This window comes from Sarcophilus harrisii, chromosome 2, assembly GCF_902635505.1.
Source record: "Sarcophilus harrisii chromosome 2, mSarHar1.11, whole genome shotgun sequence".
Lineage (NCBI taxonomy): Eukaryota > Metazoa > Chordata > Mammalia > Dasyuromorphia > Dasyuridae > Sarcophilus > Sarcophilus harrisii.
Genome location: NC_045427.1, coordinates 487717576 through 487734782, shown reverse-complemented (window position 1 = coordinate 487734782; position 17207 = coordinate 487717576). Strand labels below are relative to the sequence as shown.

At 36.8% G+C, this 17207-nt stretch overlaps 1 protein-coding gene across 2 annotated transcripts in view; it reads right to left on the bottom strand.

Annotated features, from left to right (window-relative positions):
• The window catches only part of COL5A1 (collagen type V alpha 1 chain), a 295993-nt gene that overhangs the window by 59827 nt on the left and 218959 nt on the right, over nt 1–17207 (bottom strand). For both annotated transcript variants that reach the window (XM_012553992.3, XM_012553994.3), the window contains exons 30-36: nt 15606–15713; nt 14004–14057; nt 11121–11174; nt 4061–4105; nt 3843–3896; nt 2601–2645; nt 345–398 (exon numbers count right to left, since the gene is read on the bottom strand). In XM_012553992.3, the coding sequence (XP_012409446.1) occupies nt 345–398; nt 2601–2645; nt 3843–3896; nt 4061–4105; nt 11121–11174; nt 14004–14057; nt 15606–15713 (414 nt within the window). The remainder of the gene's footprint in view (nt 1–344; nt 399–2600; nt 2646–3842; nt 3897–4060; nt 4106–11120; nt 11175–14003; nt 14058–15605; nt 15714–17207) is intronic.

Genomic DNA, 17207 nt, shown 5'->3' with positions numbered 1-17207 from the left:
CTTGTCTTAGGAATACTGGGAAAATCAACTGAGAAATCAACAGATGGCAAGACATTGATGTAACTCATTAGGCTTGCTTTTGAGGAATTCACATGATGCCTTGTCCATAGAAAGTGCTAAATGAATGCGTATAGAATTAGATTGGGCCCCTCCCAACACTTGTCCACAGAAACCTTCTCAGTGATGGCACTAATGTGAATATAGACCTTGTAAAAACAACACACATCTCCGTAGCACTTTAAAGTTGGCAACAATTCTGTGAGGTAGCTAAAACAAGTATGAGTCTCCCTATTTAACAAATGAAGAAAGTGAATACTTATAGAGACTGAGAAGAGGTTACTTACAGGAGGACCCTTTGGTCCAGGAAATCCTGTGGGCCCTTGAGGTCCATTCGGTCCCTGGAGAGAGAAAATAATTTAAAAGCTGAATCTTTCAAGTCTGATGGACGTGGCCCTCTTCAATAATGAGATGAACCAAATCAGTTCCATTTGTTCAATAATGAATAGAACCAGCTACACCCAGTGAAAGAACTCTGGGAAATGTGTGAACCATTACATAGCATTTCCAATCCCTCTATTTTTGCCTGCCTGCATTTTTGATTTCCTCCACAGGCTAATTGTACACTATTTCAAAGTCCGATTCTTCTTGTGCAGCAAAATAACTACATGGATATGTATACATACATTGCATTTAACATATACTTTGACATATTTAATATGTATTGATCTACCTGCCATCTGGGGGAGGGGCTGGGGAAAAGGAGGGGAAAAATTGGAACAAAAGGTTTTGCAAGGGTCAGTGCTGAAAATTACCCATGAATATATCTTGTAAATAAAAAGCTGAATCTTAAAGAAGCATTCTTTGCCATTTTTTCTTCTAGAATAGCAGTTGCTAGAGGAACAGAGATGAGTCTTATTTACCTTTAAGCCTACTGGGAATACAGAATTCCCCCGTCAGGTATCACTTAGCACTTTTCTAATGAGCTTACAGTATAACATTGTATATTATAACTATTTTTATATATGGCTGGTTATCTCCTTACTAGACTGTGAACTCTAAGAAATCAAGGGCCATGTTTTATCTTAACTTGCCTTTTCTATCTGTCCCTATCTACTCCAAGTGGAAGGTATAATAGATACCATGGTAAAGGAGAAAGAGCAATGGCTCTGTAGCCAGAGGATCTCTTCAAATCCATTAACTACCTGGATAATACCAGGTAAATCACTTAAACTCTCTGGGCCTCAGTTTTCTCATTTGTCAAAGGAAAGAGTTGTACTAGATAGATTATCTATGTAGGTTCCTTTCAACTCTAAAACTATGATCATATGATCCTATTGTGTGCTGAGCAAGATTTGATAAATGATTTAAATATCCCTGGAATCAGTGAGAAGAAACATGCCCTGGTATTTGGCATGTATATTTGTCAGAGAAAGTAGTAGCTAGAGACAGTTTCTCTGAAAACTGTTACTATCCTGGATTACAGAAGGCCTGCCAATCGCTCTTGATAGCTGCTGCTTCCATCAAGATTTCCCTATGTTTCTCCCAAACTGAAAGGGATTGTTTGCTCATGAGAGCGTCTTGTCTGACTTCTCTCTCTGGTACTTCCCTTACTCTCTCATTATTATTTGTGTATTTGTTATTTGTTTAATTATTCTTTGCTCTATTGGACTATAGATTCTTTGAGAGAGGGTCTGTATTACATCAGTCTTTGTGCTCACATATATATGTGTGTGCATAAAATCTCATTGATCCTCACAAAACAGTATAAGTTAGATGATATTATTACCCTCTTTTTACAGATAGGTAAACTGAGGTTGAGAGAGATTAAGGTCTTAGCCAGGGACATTCAACTAATAAATGTCTCACAGAGGATTTGAATTAAGATCTTCCTGATTCTAATTCCAGTGTTCTATTTATTATGCCCCAAGCTGAAAGGTTGAGACATTTCAAAGTGTTTGATAAATTCAGCAGAATGGGTAAAGCACAGGACTTAAAGTAAGGAAGACCTGATTTCAAATCTGGCCTCAAAAACTTATTACCTGTGTGACTCTAGGCATGTTGCTTAACCCCATTTGCCTCAGTTTCCTTATCTGTAAAATGCTCTGCAGAATGAAATAATGAACCACTCCAATATCTTTGCCAGGAAAAACCCAAATGGTAACATGATGCAGGAATGAACAAAAAATTTAACTGAAAATAATCATTTAAAGGAGGACCTTTGGTATTTTCCTTCCTCATTACAAGAATACAAACTAAACCTTGAGTTTATCTCAAGATGGATGTGATCTAAATCTCATTGCCTCAAGCACTTTTCAAATACCCTGATTGTGACTAAAAGCATATTGCTTTATTTCCTACTGGCCACGATTTTTAGCTTAGATTTTTTTTTTTTCCTGAAGTTACCTCTACCCATGGTTAATTTTCTTTCTTGTAAATATCAATAATAGAACATATTCCTTTAGGAAATCTTAGGATATTTTCATCTCTCCTGGGTGGTGAAAGGGATCGCTGTCAATAGATTTTCTTGATACTAGAGAGAAGTATGTTTGGGGAAAAGATATGTATTACAATCACAACCACAAGTGTTGAAAACATCTTACCCGTTCTCCAGGAGGACCAGATGGGCCATCACCACCAGAATTGCCCTTCAGAGGAAAAAGTAGAAAAAAATAGTACTTTTTGTTAATTTTAAGGATACTATTTCATGATATTATAAAAGTATAAAAATCTAAAAAGACAGACAGATGTCATAAAGGTATAGATGCTCCATTTTCCTAGAATTTTTTCTGATTTTCTCATAAAGGACTCACCAATGGCCCACAAAAGCTTTCTATTATCTCCCACAACTGCTGAATACAAATATATGACTGAAATAACAGCAACAGGGCTGGGGCACTCTAAGAGGATAACTGAAACCTGCTGGGAGAGAAATGCTGAGCTCCAGTCAAAGAATTTATCAAAAATTCATGTCAAGACAAAGCACAGCTGTTTATTTTAATGCCTACTTCAACATGGTGACAATGTATTTTCCCATAAAGGCTTTACTATAATTATTCCAAAATGGTAGCTTGGATGGACTCAGTTTATGGGATGGATAATGATACAAAAGAATTGTTTATATATCATTACTATCCTACTACATTTTGGCTAGCAAAGAAGAAAAAGAAAAAGAAAACCCCAATCAGAAACTATTTTCTCTACAAAGCTAACTTATTTTAGAATATCAATATCAAAAGAACAAGAACCATACAGTTGGCTGAAGTGTATATTTTTTTTTAAAAGAAAGAAAGGATTACTTATTTAATTAGCTGGCTCTAAAACCATTTGTCAGGAGGGAAGAGTTGTATGTTACTGGCTCAGATGCTTACTGATGACAAAAGATCATTTTTTTGTGTGTTTCTAACAATTTCCCTCCAAAGACCAGTAAAGTCTTTTCAAATAAATAATGAATCTTCTCCATGAGGAATGGGTGATCCCTGCTGTGTTTGGAGATATATCAAATGGCTGGATCTAGCATTCTGGAATTAAACAACTGGAGGGCTACCAAATCATCCGATATATTTTGGGCCAATATTTTCCTTGTTCAGTATTTGGAACCACATGTAATTAAATGTTGCACTTAGTTGTGTGATTACTTTGATTTAACTTGTCAAAAGGTCATTAAGAAAGGGACAGGGAGATTTCTTCAAAACCTAAGATTCTTTCTTTTTCATTTTTCCCAGGAGGAGATTAAAAAAAAAAGATTGCCCTCATCTTTTAGTTGTTTTTGGTAGCATCCCAACCTCAGTTCAATGCATGGTATTACTTAATAGGGATCTGGGATGAAGAACCTGAAGATATACCTTAGGTCCAGGCTTGCCAGTGATCCCTCTTGGACCTCTTTCACCACGTGGGCCCTGCAAACATAGCATAGTAAAGAAAATGTTAACTTAGATATAGAGATTTTTCCATTCCCACCTATTAGTCCTACTTCTATTCCCACACATCCTGGCATTTGCCTTCTCTGCTACATTTAAAGCGAACCTGAAACAGAAGCCTCCAAAGACAAAATAATAGTTACCGTTGGACCTCGTTGCCCTCTTGGTCCTGGTTTTCCAGGTGTTCCCTAGAATCAAATGACAATAGTGGTGAGTTACTTAAAGTGTATTAGCTCTTATTGTCATCTGTGACTCTCATTACTGTGGTCTAATTACTTTCAATTGAATTTAACAAAAACTTATGAAATACCACAGCCTTTCAACCAGAAGCATAATGCAGAGAACATAGGATCTGGAGTCAGGAAGACTTGAATTCAAACCATACCATCCTTAGGAGATTGCATCAATCTTGTGCTACCAAGGTAATTAAGTGACCAGTATTCTTTTGATACAAACTAGGTGGGAAACCTGAACTCTGAGTATTTCTTAGACTGAAAACACCATTTTTTCTGACTTGTTTTTCAAGAGAAATGTAAACAAGGCAAGTCAGGTTACCATAGGTATAACTCACAAAGCTTCATACAGTTTCACTGGGCCTTTTGAGATACATTTTTCTTACTGTAATTTGAATGAGGTTTAAGCCTACACACACATATGCACATACACACAGAGCAATGGAAAAATCATTATTGTAAGAAAAAATGAAAAGAAGCAACTCTTTTCATACATAATTTACTTGAGCTGCAGTTAAGCATATTAGCCATTAAAATTTCAACAGATTCTCTCGACAAGCAAACTTGCAATTTGGAACATAAATCATATATGAAAGTTATTTTTCTTCTCTTCTAATGGAATTTGGACTTCTCCTCACATTCTCCAAAATGTGGAGCATAATGTGCTGCATTTGTTTCCCAGCAAAATCATATGAATTGCAAAAAATAGTTTACCTAGTGCCTTCTGGCCTAATGGATCATGTTGTCATATAGCAAGAAATGGCAGAGCTGGGATTGAATTGTGATCCCTTGACCTCCTTTTTCCCCTCCCCTCTTCAGTCTGGTTCCCTTTCTACTGCACCATTAAGATCATTTCTTGTAAATTTAGGCTCTGGGGACTGAAAAATAAAACTATTATATTACTTGAGTGGGGATTTTTTTTATTCAGAAAAATCTCATGTACCTTCCTCATTTCTCAATTCATCTTATTACACTTCTGGTTCTGATGCTAAAACCCCAAAAGGACTAGACTTTGTTAAAGATGACTCATGAAAAATACTCTCATTTAATCATCAATCACTCATTTGCTTTGAAACAAAACCTGCATTTTAGTGGTCTACATTTTGAAAGGAATTTAATAAAAGCATTTATAATGATGAGTTAATTATGTTGCTTTTTAACAATACACTCTGCCTTCATTGCTTTAATTACATGGCAATATCCTTTGGCAACAGAGAACTGTTTGCCCAAGAAAATTAATGAAACATCTGCTTTTTTCAAATTACAAACTTTACACCAAAGTAAATATCCATGACTGAACTGAGTTTGTTACTGGCATTTATAAATGGAGACACATCGGTCATGTTTGCATGACTGAAAGCAACTCTAGTAAAAAGGACCAATTCTCTTAAAAAATGAGTGTGGGGATTCAGGGGAACTGTGCCTACATAGTAAGTCATCCCTGTTTTTGTATTCCTAGCATCTAGCCCAGGGTCTTGCACATGGCAGGTATTTTATAAAATTTACTTGAGTGAGTTGAATTGAAAATGACAAGGCTTGGGTTTTTAACATTGTAGTAAATGCCCAATTATCATCTGAAGCCAGTCAGACCCCAAACTCATGCACATAGACTTCATGACTGAATCCAACAAACAAACAAACAAACAAACAAAACAAAAACAAACTACAATTCTAACCCAAGCTTCCCAGATGACATATTCAAGGACTTTATTTTCCTTTTTTTAAAACAACTCTGGTCACAAGCAACTCATGGTCCAGATAATTGAGCCATTGTACAGAAGGATCCCTTCAATCTGTAACTCTAGACATAAACAAATTGCTTGCTAGACTCCTCCTTGAAGGATGCATGACCTCCGAAGTGGCTTAGGTCCAGCCCTCACTTCAGATGCTCCTTTCCAGCATCCTTTGCTTTGTGACCCTGGTCACTTCTGGGAGGCAATGTGGAAAGAATATTTCACTTCAAGTCTGAAGGTTGCCAATAAATACCCATGTGACTTTGGACATGCTCCAACTTTTTTTTTTAACTCGGTTTCCTTATTTTTAAAATAGGAACTCTCACCTTTCCACTTATTACCTCATAAAGTCATTGTGGAGAAATTGTAGGGTAAGGGCAATGGACAGAAAGTCATGAGAGAATTCAAAGCTTCCCTTTGTCATTTACCACCTGGTTGATTTTTGGCAAATCACTTAATTTTTCTGGACCTCCTTCCCTTTGTAAACTGAATGGGTTGAAGTAAATGGTCGTAAAGATCCTTTCTAGCTCTAAATCTGTGATCCCATCTAATCATTTTATAAATGGCAAAGCATTAGATAAGATAGTTGATGTTATTATTAGTATTCTACTTAGTTGATAAATCAAACACATCAGGAAAATTATCATATCACATGGTAAGTTTAGAAAGATTTGCTCTGCACAAGACAGAGCAGTGATCTCCAATTCTCTTTCATTCCAGATGAGCTTGCTCTCAAGTCCCAGGGAGGCCACTGAGGTGAGTTTATCATTTTGCTGATGCCTGTTTTTTCTACAAATGACCATGGCCAATTTTTTGCAAGGTTGAAAAATCTATTCAGGATCAAAAAATAGTCTTAAGATGTTTTGCTAATAACAAATGAACAGAAGAAAAAATAAAATTTCTGGATTCAAATTAAGAGAAAAACTGCATTGCTCTGAATATCACACATGAAGAAGGATGGCAGTTATCAGTGATCTCAGTCTTTTTGGTTTACTAAAACTAGATGCCAAAGTGAAAAAAAAAATTCCAAGAAAAAGTTTGAAGAAATCTGATTCATGGTCACTGATTTAAAGTTTTGCAGTACTAAAATCCACCACATTCTCATAACCTGGGAGCCTGCTTTTAAAAAGTCCTTACAGTCCTAAACAAGAGGATATGGAAAAGAAAGAAGAGGGAGCCTGGGCATTTGCAAATGGCAGCCACTGAACCAACACCATAACTTTAAAACTAAGCTGTACTCCAGAGATCTATGGAAAACAAACTCAATTAAGGTGTCCTAAATATTTACATATTCTTTCTCCATTCCAGGAACTTTTCAGAGAGAAAAGGGGAGTGAAGAAAGGGGATGGGAATGAGGGTATGGGAACCTCAAGTCAAACAATATTTAAACCATCTTTCCATAGCGGTAACTAAACAGAAGGTTTATGAGTCTGACAGATGCACTCACTTCTTGGAAACAGGAGGCTATGATTAATTCTGACAGGGGAAAGATAAAGATGGCTGGTCTCTCCATCTAACAACATATTAAACACCATTACCATGTATTCAGAAGAAAAGTAATGGTCTCGTTTTCCCATGCTGAAGTTCATGTTTTGACTCATGCCAAAAACACAAAACGGCAGTGTATTTAATTTTCCTAATTTGGGCATCATTGTCAGGAAGCCCATGAGGATAATGTACACAGCAGAAATGTGGAGAGTAAAGTTAATTTGTGGTTTTCAGCACTTGGAAAAGTAGAGTTTCTAACAAAATTTGACTTTTCTCTCCACCCTGCATTTTTCAAACGCTAAGAGGCCATTGGAGAAACCTTCAACTGTGTTCTATACTAACCCAGACCAAGAAGCCAAAACATGTGGCTCAGATTTTCATTCTTTTTCAACTCTCTCACTCTGAAAATGGAATTGTTCCTTAGCTCTCTCCTACTCAACACAGTATCCACTGTGAGCTCCCCCATCAATTCTCAGCTGGGCAGGATTAATGAGGTGTAAGCTCTTTGCTCTGGTTAAGGTCACCAAACTCCTGTTTCTCATCACCTTCTCCATTGTTTCCCATTGCTTCTGACCAGATTTTAATCATTTCCATTTGGGACTGCTGCAGGGTGTTTTGTAAAAGTGGCCAAAGACTTCTGACAAGTGACAAATCTTTATTGGGTTCCATGAGTATATCTATAGTGACATGACTCAAACTTAATGACTTGATAACTGAGTCTAGGAATGAGACCAATGAAGAAGGTGAGAGCTAGCCAGTATCAGCAGCATCATTCTCTAGCATGTGGCTTAGAGCCATAACTGCAAATGCCAGGGGAACATTCTGATTGGTTCAGTATTCTCCGGATGCCTAAGTAACTCTGTGTTTGTCAGATCAGGAACTTTTACAGTCTGAGCCTTGGGGCAATGAATTGATTAATTAAACAGGTGTTTGAAGGGCCCGTCTTAAAACAGAGATGTGTTTGAGACATCTGAGAATCTGCATCAAGGAATATAGTCAACACTCAATGCTCTAAAAAGTCAAGATCCAAGCTTTTTTAATGAGGTTTTAAATGTTAAAGATCTTTGGAATCATTGACTAACTTTCACACAAAGAAATTGCTTTGCACTGGTTGATAACATTTTAAGAGTGCCATTGGTGGTGACAGGCTAGTTATACAGACAAAATAAGGGATTGGTAGATGAGATGATCTGAGTATTCTATTGGAATCCATGAAGTATTTTAATAAAAATAGGCTGTATTTAGAAGTTGTGGGTTCCCCTTTATTGGAAGGCAGCAACCTCCAATATCAAATATGTTATAGTGGAAATTCCTTTCATATATTTGGATTGGATTTGATTGTGTTTAAGGGCCTTTCCAATTCTAAGTAAGATCTTCATTATTTGGAGAGATTGTTTATGAAATATTTTGGAAATGGGAAACATGAGAGGAGAAGGAGAGAGTACCCATTCTACAGACTATACTGGTGGAAGGAATACAAAGGTGTTCCTGGTTAAAAAAAAAATCATGAACTGAACAAATTGGCTTTTCACTGCACATTCTACAGAATGATAAGTGTAGATACTACTAATATACAAGATTGGCAGATCTTAGACTGATAGAACCTTGGAGAAAGATTGGTCTTTCCCCTTTTCTTTTATAGCAAAGAATACTGCAAGTCCAGAAAAACAGTGTAACTTGAATAACCAGATTTATGCTCTTTCTACTATAACAATATGGTAACATTTTTAGATGTAACCTTGGGAGTCAGACATTTCACTGAACTAAGTTGCTAAAGGGAAATCTTTGATAAGCAGGACACCACACAAATCAAGGTTCCTCTCAGAAAGAAAGAGGAAATTATTTAGTTGCAAAGTAAAGAATTTGGAAAAATCCAAATGATGTTATAGAATAACAAAATCCCAGAGATGGAAAGCATCTCTCAAAAACTATCTAGGCCAATCTATGTCTTAGTAGAATTCTCTCTGCCATAGCTTTAAAGAATAACCATGTAGGTTCTGCTTAAAGACATCCAGTGAAAGGAAAATCATTTTCTCCTAGGTCAGCCCATTCTATCTCAGAATAGCTCTCACTAAGCATGACCCACAAATGTTATATATTGCTTATTGCATCTGAAAGGCATGCTACTGACCCAGTGGCATCAGGGGACCTCTCTGAATTGCATCTTTGCTAGTGGAGAAGAGCTGTACAGTGAAATCCATGCAACCCGAAATACATTTTCATGAAATAATCGATTATGGGTAAGGATTCAGTTTGAAGTCACAGAATGGAGCAAAATCAATTGTTCCATATGAGGGTCAGCCCTTAATCCCTGACTTAATTAGGATTAAGACCTAAACTCTAGAGGGAAGTCTGTGGAAAATGAAAAGAAACAAGATATTATCACTTCGAGGAGTGACTTGTCACTGGCTTATTTTGTTGGCAGCATGATATCACATCCAAACTGCTATGACTGATATGGTCACAAATTACCAGAAATCAAACTAAACCTATAACAATGTCATGTAAAGGCCACGGAAATGGAGGGCAAATGATATTTAGTATTTGGCACTCTTTGCACCTTCTTCATACTTCTGATGAGTCAGATGGCTTTGGAAGTTCTCTGGCACATACTCTATGTTTATACTGTCAAGTTTTAGCCAGAACAGACATCATTTTTCCATTTTATGAAATCTGGCAGGACATGTTTGTTTACATGGGATTTGGCCTGTGCCCTATTCTCAAAAGAGTATATCTGCTCTGCCTTTGAACATGATAACATTAACATGGAGCAACAAATTTCAAGAGAACTCAAAGTATAACTGTCTCTTCTGGGGCAAACATTGAGGAACTGGCAAAAATTGGTTTGAATTTATGTTGAATGCTTGGTGTTACAATGGCACATGGGACAAATATCTTTCAGAGCATCTGTGTTCACAAAATATCAGCTTTAGATAACCCTTGAATGAAATTAACAATCCATTCTTTATCTCTTTTTCCATCCCTTTTAATGGCCTGGGTTAACAGGTGCATTCTAAGACCCCTGCAAGGCCCTTCCTTTGTTCCTGATTGGCAAAGTATGAATAACTACCACATGATTTCATTAATGAGTGCCCAGAGCAACCCCTTGCTGGGAAGACCCGCTCCCTATTTGGGAAGAGGAAAGGAGGACATTAATTTTACTCAGTATGTTGCTCTGAGAATGCCTTTGGTCCTGACAATAACAAAGAAGCATTAGATTCTGCAACCACATTTCCTCACCTCAACTCACCCAAGTGGGTTTTGTTACAATGGGGTCTTTTAAGCAGTAGCAAAGAAATGAAATGTAAGAATATTGAGTTTGGACCGGGGTAGTGGAGGAAAAACCTGATATAATCATTTCTTTCTTTAAACTATCCAGCTAATCATTTTCAGTGGCCTGGAGAAAGGGGTTAGTGGGCTGCTGAAACAGACCTACGAAGGTCTTACTGTCAGGAATAGCCTTTATAGATGCAGAAATTGATCAGGAATTCAGATTTGTCCTGTTTGGGCCCACTTCTAACACACCCATTGTGCCATTTGTCAAAACTGTCATCAGCACTCACAGCTAAAAAAGGCTTCTTCCTGAAGGTTAGCAGCTGCAAAAAGCATTTCTAAGTGGGAAAGCAGGTGAGAAATCAACAAACACTTTTTTTAAACCACTAAATCCCCAAACAAACACATACACTCTGGTGACAAAAGGGAAAAGCAAAAAAATAGCATAGGTAAATTATTAAATAATTCTTACTTACCCTTCCTCCCTTCTCTCCATTTGCTCCAGGGAAGCCAGGAAAACCAATCGAACCCTGCAATAAAGGGGGTAAAGTCACATGAAATCAGCTGGGACTGAATGATACTGAAAGATTTTAGAGAAATATCTGGTGGCATTGTTAGCCTCTATTAACCCTAACTTACTTAAATAGAAATCTACTTGCATCTACTTACACCCCATTCCCTCAACACAGATTTCAAAATCACAGAATTTTAGAGTGCAAGAAATCTGGGAGATCATTTGATCTAACACTTACAGAGCTCTTCTTGAAATCCCCAATAAAAGTTTTTTCCAGTTTGTGTTTAGAGACCCCCGGAGAATGGGTCATCTATTACAACTGAAGGCAGTCCATTTCTCTTCTGGATTGCTCTAATTATTAGGAAGTTTCTCTTTCTATGAAATTGTAATTTGCTTCTAATTACCATCCTTTGCAGAATAAGGTTACTACTTTATTTTTTTCATGACAACCCTTTGAATACTTGACAAAAAACTATCATATATTCCCTAATGCTTCTTTTCTCCAGGGCAAAAATTCTTAGTTCCTACAACTCATCTACATCTGCTATGATCTTGAGATTTAAGAGCACCAGAATGTCCTCTTCTAGACATTCTCTTGCTTTCAGTGATATGTAGAACTAAATACAATAAAATAATTATTACCTTGTAACAATAGAACCGTCACCTCTTTTGTCACAGATACTGTATCTCTTTCTTAATGCAGTTTAAGTTTCTATTAGGGCTTTTTGGCCACTAATATCTCATAATTGTCCCATATTTATCTCACATTTATGAGATATCAATATATCTATATATCAATAGATATCATATATATCAATAGATATCATTATCTATCTTATATTTATCCCTGGAAACTTCAAGTTTTTTTTTTTTTTTTAAAGATGGTTTTCATCTAATAATAATGGAAGACAAAGGATACTCAATTATTTTACTCACTCAGCAAACATTTATTGAGCAGCTATTACTAATTCAACATATTTCTAAATTAGATATTGTAGACAGCACAGAGGTAGGACAGTCCTTGCCTTCAGGCAGCTTATAATTCCATATATAATGTTGTCATAGCAAAGAATTAGCTGCATCTCAAACATTTCTGTGAGATTAAAAACAAGTGAGATAAACAATACCCAGGTACTACTGGGTAATCATTCAGTACTGCTGCTACTTCACCTATTATGCCTATTCAGACGAGCATGTGGATACACAGAGAAATTTGTAGCATCATGCCCTAAGCAGTAACAATGCTATTATCTAGAATTGAGAATTTTGAATTTTGTTATAAATGGAAGCGTTTAGTTCTTTTGGCCTTTTGACATCTAAAATAAATTTATTTTAAGTACAAAGTTACTGATGTATTTCTCATCCACTAATTTCAATAAATCTGTTCAACAAATATTCCCCATGAGCCTACAATATGAGAACACCACACTGAGTACTAAATCCCTTTTACCACTATATAGTATGTTCTGTGTATCTATATAAGCCCTAGATAATATCTTTAGTAAGAAAGGTATCCAATTCATCAAGTATCTTCCTGTTCTCTAAGTGAATTGCTTATTTATACAAACATTCCTGCTTAAATTACAGCCATCCAGACATGGTAATGTGCTTAGTTTCCTGGCACTTCTTTGAATTCAATAAAACTTGAATTTTCGACCAAGGAGTTAAGTTCAGTTGAATCTCTCATGAACTAAGACAGTTCTAAAGCCTACATTAGCTATACTCTGCATCTGTACACACACACACACACACACACACACACACACACACACACACTTATATCCTGTTCTTTTTCTTTCTCCCAGCTTCTTCTGTCACTCCCTTCTCCTCTTATTCTATCCCTGACCCACAATTTGGCAATATACATGCTAGTGGCTAAAGAGATAATTGCCTAGATGCCAACCTTTTTCTTATTTCAAATATATATACAGAGAATCTTGTAGTTTATAGCTGCAGTGGGAGTTGCAGGTTCTGCCACAGATAGATGTTTTCATAAATCACATAATGCTCCCCTCGACCTAATGCCTCCACTGCATATAAATGATGTGCTTACATATTGTAGATGTGACTATTAGTATTCCATAGAACCATTTTGAATCGATCTTTCCTTAACCAGGGTGACATTACTGAAGACTCCTGTCACAGCCCACTCTCCTTCCTCTGTTAGTATGACTGAGTATAGTCAAACTACGTTAGGCAGCCAGCTAAAGGTGTTCTGGAATAGGCATCATATGTAAATGCACTACAGAGATGAAACACTCTTTTGCTGTTAATTATATCTCCAGTGTCAGGCAGCCAGTTATTTTTAAGGAAGAACCATGAATAATAAAACATGGAGTTTGGATAAAATAATTTTTAAATGGTTCCCAAAGCCTCCAGGAACTGTTAGAACTAGGCTAGAACATGATTTAACGTGAGTAAAGTTCTTGTCTTTCATTTATACTTAGTTCCTGGCAAATGACCTTCAAATCTCCAAAATGATTCTTCCTGATAGCAGATTAGGTATCCCAAGCTTTGAACATCTGCAACTGCTGATATCAACCAAATGATATTGTGGAAAGTAAGACAAACATCCCAGCTTTGTATGTGCTGGGTGGGATACATTCACTTTCCATTTTCACTTTGGAAAGTTCAGTGACAGAACAGGCCTCTCTGTTTCCAACTCAGCTACAAACATGCAATGGTTAAAAAAACAAAGACATATTTTAAAAGCAAAACAATTCATAACTAGTCATAACTAGTGGTAGAGAAGAGGCAATAGTGTCTAAGAAATGAGTGTAGGAGGCTCGAGACCAAAAGAGGTTCACATGAGTAATATATTTAAGAGAAAGCATTCCTAAATTACCTTTGGACCTTGTCTTCCAGGGTAGCCTGGTAAGCCTGGGACTCCAAGTTTTCCCTGTAATAGAAACAGAAACACAAAGTATTGAGTTTTGGGAGCAAGCTTTATATTTATATTGAGGTATGAACAGAATATAAACACTTGTGTTTGGAAGTTAATATAGGAGAAAAATATTATCTAAAGGCTTGGGGATGCAGAAGAGACATTCAAGCCAGTTTTCTTCAAAGGTAATATTTCTAAGCTTTGATAAGATGATGTTAGCTAGACAAAGGCAATGATTTATAAGCAGGAAAAACTAAAGCGATCTGATTTGCAGCCTTGTAGTGAAACTGTCTCAGCTGATAGTCAAGATGAAGATACATTTATCATGTACTATGGTCTCATGAGGAATGATTCCTAGCAATTATAAAAACTCATATTTTTCTACTGCTCTACATTCTCTCATTTGGTCCTATCAAGTCAAATTGCAATAGGAATACTATGTGCTCAGCCCAATGCCTAGGCACTGTGGGGGAAATAGAGGAAGAGAAGATATGGCTCTTGCTCTCAGGAGACATGTTAATTAAGAGATCAAGAATTATACATATGGAACAATGACAGACACTATAGGGTCAAGTGCTCTGGGAACTGAGAAAAAAAAAAACGTGCCTGTCCAGGATAAAGCTCAGTTAATTAATAAATCAACAAGTATTATTAAGAATCTGCTGTGAACCAGGTATCAACATAGTCATTGCAATGCAAATTGAAAGAAAGAAACAATTCCTATTCTCAAGGAATTTACATTTGGACAGGGAAGACAGTAAGTACAAATATCAAGAGAATAAATGCAAATTAGTTAGATATATGATATCATGGGAGGGAGTGTGCTAGTAATTGAAGAATCAGAAAAAAGTCTCATAGAAAAGATGATGCTTCAACTGAGTCCTGAAGGAAACCAGTCAAAGAGGCAGGGACAAAGAAGGAGTATATTCCAGACACAGGTGAGAGCTGGGGCAAAGGCATAGAGATGGGAAATGTTATGCAGTTCAGTGTTTGGCTCCTGGTGTGCAAGAGGGGAAATAATATACCATGAGGTTAGAAAGATAGGTTGTAAAGCACTTGAAAAGCTAAATAGAGAAGTTTATATTTTATCTTGGTGGTATTAAGGTGCCTCTGAAGTTGCATTAATAGGAAAGGAACAAATCTGTACTTAAGATAAGTCACTTTGGTAGCAGCATGGAGAATGGCCTGTAGTAATAAGAGGCTTGAGCTAGGAAGGTTAATTATAAGGCCATTGCAATAATCCATGCTGGGGGAGGAGAGGCATGAACTAAAATCTCAGAGACATTAGACTCAGAAATGAATCAATCAGTCCCCAAAAGTTCAGAATGTAATTGAGAGAGAGAATTGTGAATTGTGTGGGAAAGGAACTGGAATCAAGAAATTAGAGCTAGGTCTAAATGCTAGTTTGATCCATAGCAAATAATTCTGAGAAGGAGATGTAAGTAGAGAGGAAAGGAAAAAATTGTCTGATTCAGCAATATTCCCAAGTCTTACTGAGATCAAACTATGACAAAAGATAAAGACCTCACCCTCACCTTCATCATCCCCTCCCTTAAGATTTACCTTTTCTCCAGCAGGACCAAGGGGACCTGGGTCACCATTAGGACCACCACGACCTTTTGGGCCTTCTGGGCCATCTTCTCCTCTAGGTCCAGGTGGCCCTATCTCACCCTATGAATAAAAGATACAAGCAAAAAGATCAAAGCTAAGGATGACACAGAAAAATACTTTTTTTCTCAGCCCCTTTTCTTTTCCATAAAATATCCCATCTCCCACTGCCCCTATCTTGCTCAGTATCTGAATTAGGAGATGGGAACTACTGAAGCACCTCCTGGAAACGAACACTTTGGCTTGCCTTCTGCCTCCTGCCTCGATGTAGCCGATGACAGGTTTTCATTGTTATAGGCAAAGTGGAGCTATTGTGTGGTAAATTATAGGCCTGCATTCAGTCAGCTATGTTGGACTCATTGCATGGAGGTTGAGTTGCTATTTTCCTCAAGCTGTGGGATCTTACACCTCAATTATCTCCTCTAAATCTAGTGTCTCTTGGCTAAAATCACTTAGGTTCACAATGGCTGTACTCAATTCACTCTTCCAGAAATACTTCAGAATCTCCCAAGTAACCTCTGGCAAGGGAGTATGGGGAGGAACTACTTTCTTGCTCAGAAACTCCGTAAGGTGTGAACAGTCCAGCTTCATCCTTAGAAAATGGTTAGAAATGGTCTGACTGTTAATGGGGTCTCCTCTGAGACTTTTTTTTTTTTATTAAGACAGCTGTAAAGCAGCTGCAAAAAACACAAACTACAACAACAAAGCATATGGCATGGGGAAAAAAGCCAATGACTTACTTATTCACAATTTCTTGGGTCCTAAAGGAATCCCAAATAACCTATTAATCCCAAGTAAGCCTACTCTATTTTGACATTCATGGAGAGAGAGAGAGAGAGAGAGAGAGAGAGAGAGAGAGAGAGAGAGAGAGAGAGAGAAATCCAAAGCCAAATAAGAAATTTTATTAATGGTAAATAAGGGCTGGCTGTTTCCTTTGAGTATGTACTTTTTACAATCTCTTTCAGAGCCAGGGTCCTTTCAACCTGGGATCAGAACAGATGCATTTAATCTTCAAAATGGAACAACATAGCGGATTTTTTCATGTCAAGCTGATATGTACATAGGTAGCTGAGAGGGATTAAAAGGATGAGAACCAGTATGGATTTCAGAGTCCTAGGGCTCTAAGGAAAGTTCTAGAATTAGTATGCTTTTCAAGTTTATGTATCAAGAATGTAATTATTTAATATGAAGTACAGAATCCTTTATCTGGATCCATTTAACAAAATATAATATATATGTACATATTATCATTAACATGTAATACAATGCATTATAGTTTATATATTATAAATATTATATATTATACAATGTATTATAAATATTATATATTATATGTTAGTTATTATATAACATAATATACAATATATAAAAATATATCTATCTATTGTATTTATTACCTGTCAGATTGAGATAAAACAGATTAAAAAGCTACTTCCTCATTGAAGTATCTTTTGAAAATATCTCCAATATATTTCCATACAAGTGTGATTTACAACTGCTGTGACTGCCTGCAATCCTTCATTCCTTCCTTCCTCCCTCCCTCCCTTCTTCCCTTCT